Below are 9,216 nucleotides of genomic sequence, written 5' to 3' on the forward strand. Positions count from 1 at the left end.
TCTAGAGTTCAGAAAAGTAAGCAAAAAATGCAGTGAGAAGCTGTAAGATATGCCTTAAGAAACCCAGTGCATTGCTTACCATGGTACATGGATCAATCTGGTACCAGGCCATATGGAAAGCAAACAAGAGCAGGTCTTTTTTAAATACCCCTTTTATTGATATGTTTGAAAAGAGGATATATCCCACTGATATAAAATGAGATATTTTATTTCAGAACTTTCCATTGGCACCATCTGTGATATTTATGTTTCTCAGCTTTTTAGGATAAAGGAAAAAGTGAAAGCCTTCTGGTAATTAAGAGTAGAAACTTCTGTTTAATGAAATAGTTTTAAATTTCAAAGAAATTCCACCAAATATTTCTAGAATCAAAGTTAATATTATTAGATGTTGATTTATTTCTGAGTTGACTGCTTCTTGGGAAAGGTATTCAGTGTTTATTATATTTTGGAGTTAATGAATGCCAACAGATAATTTAAATTCCTGGTCTCAGGACAGAAGTGTTTAGGTGTTGAGGTTGTATGCCCTTTCTCTTAAGTAATAGGGGAAAAAACTAGTGGCCGTTTACAAACAGGGATTTACCTCGCCATGTGGTAGGCAGCCGTTTAAGAACCTGCCGCATATCTGTATGACTTCGTGTTCATGGGCACTGAATCCTTTCTTGTAGGCTGGTTTTTAATGAACTGCGTTTGAGGGTTTACTCTTAATATTTCTGTTCAGGGTCCTGTTGGACCAATTATAGCATACCACAGCCAAGGTGAGATAAGAACTTGTCTCCCCGTTTATATGTATGTAGCTAACATTAAATTTATTGAATTCCCCTCATTTATTTCATAACTTTATGATATTGGTCTCGGCGTGGCTGGCTGTGCCCGTGAGGAAAGAATTGGAAGCGTCAGGGAGCGGCAAGTCCCCAGTAATGTTTCGTAAATATGTAAAGGGGGTGATGTGAGCAGGTATTGGATTTGAGGATGAATGTTGCAGAACTCTCTCGCGTTGCCCAAGCACAGTATGGTTGTAGCTGAGGTTTTGTTCTTTTCACATCTGGGCTTCATGTTGTGAGAACACACCTGACTTCACTAGTTCGTGTTCTCATGCCAAGGCTGAGAGCCTTTCATCCCAGCAGAGCCCAGCCGCCCAGGGCGGTGAGTGTGGAGGCTCAGTGCCCGCCGTCAGATGCTGATAAACTGGCCTCTGTGCTCTGTGTGCGTGCCCCTGGGTTTTCATTACGATGAGTAGCTAGTTCTCGCTGCTGATAAATGTTTCAGACACATCAAACACAGTGAGAAACGGTAAGTACAGAGAGCTTAGGTGTGTCTCGCTTCTCAGGTCAAGGTAGCAATGAGCACCTGTTCTGTTTTAATGATTCCTGGCTCCTCCGTTTCTCTGATCAGTAATATCCGCTGTTTCAAGATTGATCAACCTTCGGCAGGAGATGCTTCTGGAGCTCCAGCCGTGTGGAGCCATGGCTACACCGAAGCTTCAGGGGTGAAAAACAAGTAAGTTGAAACTTTGGAATGAGAACTTGCCCGCCCGCCTCCCCACCGTAGCAGGGCAGAGAGAAGCCCGTCGCTGGCACACACATCCGCATGCCACCTGTATTCCAGCATGCTTCCCCAGAGGGAGGCCACCGCATAACTTAGGCGGGAACATTAGCTCAGCCCTGCTTGGCAGCACACCCACCCTCTTTGTGAGAGAAGTTGCTAGGAGACAGTGTAACTGACACATTATGTCTCTGTGAGACTCCCGTGTTTAGAGAAGGCGTGAGTATTGAAATGCATCCCTGCTCTTTTGAAAAGCCCCTTTATCTTTCTCTGAAGCCTGTTTACCAAGCAAAACAGGGATAGTATGAAAGCCGCAGAAGTAGCCTTGGTTGCCCTTACTTGCGATCCCTTACGGCGTGAAGCCTGTTTACCAAGCAAAACAGGGATAGTATGAAAGCCGCAGAAGTAGCCTTGGTTGCCCTTACTTGCGATCCCTTACGGTGCTGACAGCATTTCTGTGGAGCTGTGTTTTACAGTCTCAGTCAGCTTGTCAGGAGTTTGATGTCCACTCTCTATAATGTCAGCTGCTTGTCTTGCCACCAGGTCCTATCCATCTTAATTCCTTTCTCTTCCCTCTTTTCACCAACCTTCCCTGTCTCACATGCAAGTGTTGGTTTCTTGATCATCGTAATCCTGCTCTGCAGGCTTGGTTTTTATGAAGGGGTGCTGATAATCAGTGTGGGTGAAGAATCCGCCTGCAATGCAGGAGACGTAGGTGTGACACCTGGGTGGGGAAGCCCCCTGGAGGAGGGCATGGCAACCCCCTCCAGTATTCTTGCCTGGAGAATCCCATGGACAGGGGAGCCTGGCAGACTACAGTCCAAAGGGTCACAAAGAGTCGGATGCGACTGAGAGACTGCACAGCAGCGGCAGAAAAGCCAAGGAGCCTGTAAATTAGAATAGTCGTCATTTAGTTAGCTAAGGCATAGATGGGGACACCACGCATTCGGAGCGGGCGGGCCGGAGCGGGAAAGTGCAGGACGACCTCAGGAGAGCTAATGGCCTTCAACCCCAGGTGCGCATTAGAATCAGTCAGGTGAGGAGCACTGAAGAACATTCTCCAGCATAGGGCCATTAAACCGGAATGCTTTAGAGCCTCCCCCAGGTGATTCTAATGGCATCCGGGACTGAGCACTGCTGGCTCGCTTTCCTTCGTGGGAAGTAAAAGAACTGTGGCTGCCACGCTGGCCACTTTTCCTTAGGTCAGAAAACAGAGTGGAACTCACACTGTGGGTCTGACTCGTCAGTCCTTTGCTCTTTCCCTGAGAGTGTGATACAGTTTATTACAGAAAATGTAGGCTTCCTTTACTACGTTAGGAAAAGTCCTTCTATTCCTAGTTTGCTAAGAGTTTTTATATGTGTATCAGATTTTTTGTCATAGGCTTTTTCTGCATCAGTTGAGGTGATCATATTTTTTCCTGTCTTAGTCTGTTGAGATAATGAATTGTATCGATTTTAAAATGTTGAATCCACCATGCATTTTCAGGATAAGTTTCAATGTGGTCATGATGTATTACCCTTTTTATATTCTGCTGGGCTCAGTTTTCTGCTAATTTGTTGATCACATCTGTATTCACAGTAATTTTTTTCTTGTGGTGTCTGATTTTGATATCAGGGTGATGCTGGCCTCACCTCATAAACTGAGTTGAGGAGTATTTTGTCTTCAGGATTCCACAGTCTTCTGAAAGAGTTTCTATAGCCTTGATATTATTTCTTCCTAAATTTTTGCTAGTATTTGCCAGTGAATTCCACCTGGGCCTGGAGCTTTCCTTGGTTTATAACTAAATATATGATTTCTTTAATATAGGATTATCTCTTTCTTCTTGAATGAACCTTAGTAATTTATGTCTGTCAAAGAATTTATCCATTTTCATCTAGTTTTCAAATTTATTGGCCATAATATACCATTACCCTCCTTTCAACACCTGTAGGATCTGTAGTAATGTCTCTCCTGACTCTCATCCCTGATAAATTTGTCATTTGTCTGTTTTATCCTGATCAAATTAGTTTCAGGTCTATCAGTTTTATCGATAATTCTCAAAGAACCAGCTTTTGGTTTCATTGAATTTTTTTGTTGTCTTTCTGTGTTCTATTTCATTGACTTCTGCTCTTATTTTTATTATTTTCTGCTTGTTTGGATTTATTGTGCTTGTAAATTTCTAGCTTCTTAAGGAATAAGTTTGGGTCACTGATTTGAGCTTAGGGTATTAATATTCTAAGCATTTAGAGCTATAAATTTCTTCCTAAGCAATTTTCCCAGTGTGGTTGGAGAACATACTTTGAATCACTTGAATCTTTTAAAATTATTAAGGCATTTTCTGGCCCAAAATATGGTTTATTATGGTATATATTTTATGTGCATTTGGAAAAAAATTGGGTAGGTTGTCATTTAGATCAAGTTTGTTGAAAATGTTCAAGCCTTGACTGTGCTCACTGATCTTCTGTCTGCCTGTCAGCGCCTGAGGGACTGTGATTAGAGGCTTCTCGGTTTCTCCTTGTGGTTCTCTCAGTTTTGGCTTCATGTATTTCAGAGCTCTATTATTATGTGCATAAACATTTAGAATGTTAGTTTGGTGATGAACTGACCCTTTAATCACTATAAAACAACTATTTCTGTAATATTCTTCATGCTGAGAAATACTTTGTCTGGTATTAATGTAGCTGCTCTAGCTTCCTTTTGTTCAGTGTTAGCGTACTATAGTTGACCCTCAACTACATCGGAATAAGAGGCACCAACCAACCATCAGAAATCCATGCATCACATTACAGTTAGCCCTTTATATCCAAGGTTCCACATTTGCAGAGATTGTATAGGACTATAGTAGTATTAGAGGGAACAAAATTAGCATGTAAGTAGACCCATGCAGTTTGAACCTGTGTTGTTTAGGGGGCCACTGTATATCATTTTTAATCCTTTTTGCTTTTAACCTATTTGTCTCCTTATGTTTTAAGTATATTTCTTATAAGCAGCCTATGGTTAAGTCTTACTTGTTAATATAATCTGAATCTTTTTGGGAAGTGTCTAGACCATTTTTATACTTAATAAAATACTGATGTGGTTAGGTTTGAATCTGCCAGTTAAGTAACATTTGTCTTCTGTCTCATCTGTTCCTGATTCTCTTTTTCTTCATTCTTTTGGGTTGTTTCTCATTCCTTGTTATCTCTCGCATTTGTTCTCACTGGTTCTACTCTGTGCGTGTGGTTTGCTTCGGGTCTGTGGTATAACCTTGACCTTGTTCGTTATGGTCCGTCCTCTCATATGTGTAACAAGAAGCACACGTGGCGAACTTCCACTCCCTCTCCTCGTCTTCGTGCTCTTATTGTCACGCTTTACCTCTGCTGTTGTCATAAACCCCAGGATACGTTATTATAATTTTTACTTTAAACAGTTATTTCCCAAAGTATTTCTCAACTTCAGTATTACTGACATTTTGACCCAGATAATTATTTGTTGTTGGAGAGCAGGGGAGGGATGGGGAGTCCCGCGCATTGTAGGATATTTAGCAGCACCCTCAGCCTCCACCCCCTGGATGCCAGCATCACCCCCATCCCAGTCATTATCAGCAAAGACAACTCCAGGGGCAGAGTGTCCCCTGTTGAACCACTGTCTGTCTCCTTTGTGTCTCTGCTGCACCCTGCAGCATGTGGGATCCTGGTTCCCCAGTGAGGGGTCAAGCCTGTGCCCGCCGTAGTGCAGGCATCAAGTCTTACATGGATGGCCAGGGAAGTCCCGAGACGCACTGTCCTGACGGGATTTTTAAAATAAGAAAAAGAAAGCGTTTCTATATACTCACCTGTGTGTCGTTTCCAACGCGCTTCCTTCATTTGTGTGGAACCAGATCTCCATCTGGCAGGCCATCCTCTGCTCCACATATTTCCTGTTTCTCGCAGTGCCGTCTTTTGTATGCGCATTTGAAAATGTCCATTTTGCACCTTCATTTTCGGGAGCTGTTCTCACTGGTATAGGAAGCAAAGCTGACAGTCTTTGTGTCCGTCTTGAACACACTGCTGCTCCGTCTTCCGCCTTGTTTCTGACAAGAGCCCTACTGTCTCTGCCCCTTCATTCCTCACAGGGTGTGCTCTCCTTCTGTCCCCGAGTTCAGTTCAGTCACTCAGTCGTGTTGGACTGTTCGCAACCGCATGAATCGCAGCACACCAGGCCTCCCTGTCCATCACCAACTCCCGGAGTTCACTCAAACTCATGTCCATCGAGTCCGTGATGCCATCCAGCCATCTCATCCTCTGTCGTCCCCTTCTCCTCCTGCCCCCAATCCCTCCCAGCATCAGAGTCTTTTCCAGTGAGTCAACTCTTCACATGAGGTGGCCAAAGTACGGGAGTCTCAGCTTTAGCATCAGTCCTTCCAGTGAACACCCAGGACTGATCTCCTTCAGAATGGACTGGTTGGATCTCCTTGCAGTCCAAGGGACTCTCAAGAGTCTTCTCCAACACCACAGTTCAAAAACATCAATTCTTCAGTGCTCAGCTTTCTTCACAGTCCAACTCTCACATCCATACATGACCACTGGGAAAACCATAGCCTTGACTAGCTGGACGTTTGTTGGCAAAGTAATGTCTCTGCTTTTGAATATGCTATCTAACTTGGTCATAACTTTCCTTCCAAGGAGTAAGTGTCTTTTAATTTCATGGCTGCAGTCACCATCTGCAGTGATTTTGGAGCCCCAAAACAGAAGGTCTGACACTGTTTCCACTGTTTCCCCATCTATTTCCCATGAAGTGATGGGACCAGATCCATAATCTTAGTTTTCTGAATGTTGAGCTTTAGGCCAACTTTTTCACTCTCCTCTTTATCAAGAGGCTTTTTACTTCCTCTTCACTTTCTGCCATAAGGGTGATGCCATCTGCATATCTGAGGTTACTGATATTTCTCCCAACAATCTTGATTCCAGCTTGTGCTTCTTCCAGCCCAGCGTTTCTCATGACGTACTCTGCATATAAGGTAAATAAGCAGGGTGACAATATACAGCCTTGACGTACTCCTTTTCCTGTTTGAAACTACTCTGTTGTTCCATGTCCAGTTCTAACTGTTGCTTCCTGACCTGCATATACATTTCTCAAGAGGCAGGTCAGGTGGTCTGGTATTCCTATCTCTTTCAGAATTTTCCCCAGTTTCTTGTGATCCACACAGTCAAAGGCTTTGGCATAGTCAATAAAGCAGAAATAGATGTTTTTCTGGAACTCTCTTACTTTTTTGATGATCCAATGGATGTTGACAATTTGATCTCTGGTTCCTCTGCCTTTTCTAAAACCAGCTTGAACATCTGGAAGTTCATGGTTCACATATTGCTGAAGCCTGGCTTGGAGAATTGTGAGCATTACTTTACTAGTGTGTGAGATGACTGCAATTGTGTGGTAGTTTGAGCATTCTTTAGCATTGCCTTTCTTTGGGATTGGAATGAAATCTGACCTTTTCCAGTCCTGTGGCCACTGCTGAGTTTTCCAAATTTGCTGACATATTGAGTGCAGCACTTTCACAGCATCATCATTCAGGATTTGAAATAGCTCAACTGGAATTCCATCACCTCCACTAGCTTTGTTCATAGTGATGCTTCCTAAGTCCCACTTGACTTCACATTCCAGGATGTTTGGCTCTAGGTCAGTGATCACACCATTGTGATTATCTTGGTTGTGAAGATCTTTTTTTTTAGTTCTTCCGTGTATTCTTGCCACCTCTTCTTAATATCTTCTGCTTCTGTTAGGTTCATACCATTTCTGTCCTTTATCGAGCCCATCTTTGCATGAAATGTTCCCTTGGTATCTCTAATTTTCTTGAAGAGGTCTCTGGTCTTTCCCATTCTGTTGTTTTCCTCAATCTCTTTGCACTGATCGCTGAGGAAGCCTTTCTTATCTCTCCTTGCTATTCTTTGGAACTCTGCATTCAGATGCTTATATCTTTCCTCTTCTCCTTTGCTTTTCATTTCTCTTCTTTTCACAGCTATATGTAAGGCCTCCCCAGACAGCCATTTTGCTTTTTTGCATTTGTTTTTCATGGGGATGGTCTTGATTCCTGTGTCCTGTACAATGTCACGAACCTCAGTCCATAGTTCATCAGGCACTCTATCAGATCTAGTCCCTTAAATCTATTTCTCACTTCCACTGTATAGTCATAAGGGATTTGACATAGGTCATACCTGAATGGTCTAGTGGTTTTCCCTACTTTCTTCAATTTAAGCCTGAATTTGGCAATAAGGAGTTCATGGTCTGAGCCACAGTCGGCTCCTGGTCTTGTTTTTGCTGACTGTATAGAGCTTCTCCATCTCTGGCTGCAAGAATATAATCAATCTGATTTTGGTGTTGACCATCTGGTGATGTCCATGTGTAGAGTCTTCTCTTGTGTTGTTGGAAGAGGGTGTTTGCTATGACCAGTGCGTTCTCTTGGCAAAACTCTGTTAGCCTTTGCCCTGCTTCATTCTGTACTCCAAGGCCAAGTCTGCCTGTTACTCCAGGTATTGCTTGACTTCCTACTTTTGCATTCCAGTCCCCTATAATGAAAAGGACATCTTTTTTGGGTGTTAGTTCTAAAAGGTCTTGTAGGTCTTCATAGAACCATTCAGCTTCAGCTTCTTCAGCGTTACTGGTTGGGGCATAGCCTTGGATTACTGTGATATTGAATGGTTTGCCCTGGAAATGAACAGAGATCATTTTGTCGTTTTTGAGATTGCATCCAAGTACTGCATTTCGAACTCTTTTGTTGACTATGATGGCTACTCCATTTCTTCTAAGGGATTCTTGCCCACAGTAGTAGATATAATGGTCATCTGAGTTAAATTCACCCATTCCAGTCCATTTTAGTTTGCTGATTCCTAGAATGTCGACGTTCACTCTTGCCATCTCTTGTTTGACCACTTCCAATTTGCCTTCATTCATGGACCTGACATTCCAGGTTCCTATGCAATATTGCTCTTTACAGCATCGGACCTTGCTTCTATCACCAGTCATATCCACAACTGGGTATTCTTTTTGCTTTGGCTCCATCCCCAACCAACACCTGGGGAGTTCCTGTTTCAGTATCCTATCATTGTGCCTTTTCATACTGTTCATGGGGTTCTCAAAGTAAGAACACTGAAGTGGTTTGCCCTTCCCTTCTCCAGTGGACCACATTCTGTCAAACCTCTCCACCATGACCCGCCCGTCTTGGGTTGCCCCACGGGCATGGCTTAGTTTCATTGAGTTAGACCAGGCTGTGGTCCGTGTGATTAGATTGACTAGTTTTCTGTGATTATGGTTTCAGTTTGTCTGCCCTCTGTTGCCCTCTCGCAACACTTATCATCTTACTTGAGTTTCTCTTACCTTGGGCGTGGGGTGTCTCTTCATGGCTGCTCCAGCAAAGTGCAGCCACTGCTCCTTACGTTGGACGAGGGGTATCTCCTCACCACCGCCCCTCCTGACCTTGAATGTGGAGTGGCTCCTCTTGGCTCTCCTGCGCCTGCACAGCCACCGCTCCTTGGACGTGGGGTTGCTCCTCTGGGCCGCTGTCCCTGGCAGGCCTGAGATTTCCTGGAACTAAGGAAGTGGCTCTTAGATTTCCCCCACCCCCGCCTTTATCCCTGCGCTTTTCAGCAATTTGATTTTGATGTGCCTCAGTTAAGCTTTTTCACTTGCTTTTGCTTGCTATTTGTTGAGCTTCTGGTATCTGTAAGTTTGTCATTTTCTCC

At 43.5% G+C, this 9,216-nt stretch overlaps 1 protein-coding gene across 1 annotated transcript in view; it reads left to right on the forward strand.

Annotated features, from left to right (window-relative positions):
• Positions 1-9,216, forward strand: part of PHLPP1 (PH domain and leucine rich repeat protein phosphatase 1) — a 232,065-nt gene that overhangs the window by 213,333 nt on the left and 9,516 nt on the right. The window contains exon 14 of the mRNA XM_027525964.1: positions 1,393-1,497. Within this exon, the coding sequence (XP_027381765.1) occupies positions 1,393-1,497 (105 nt within the window). The remainder of the gene's footprint in view (positions 1-1,392; positions 1,498-9,216) is intronic.

Source organism: Bos indicus x Bos taurus, chromosome 24 (assembly GCF_003369695.1).
Source record: "Bos indicus x Bos taurus breed Angus x Brahman F1 hybrid chromosome 24, Bos_hybrid_MaternalHap_v2.0, whole genome shotgun sequence".
Classification (NCBI taxonomy): domain Eukaryota; kingdom Metazoa; phylum Chordata; class Mammalia; order Artiodactyla; family Bovidae; genus Bos; species Bos indicus x Bos taurus.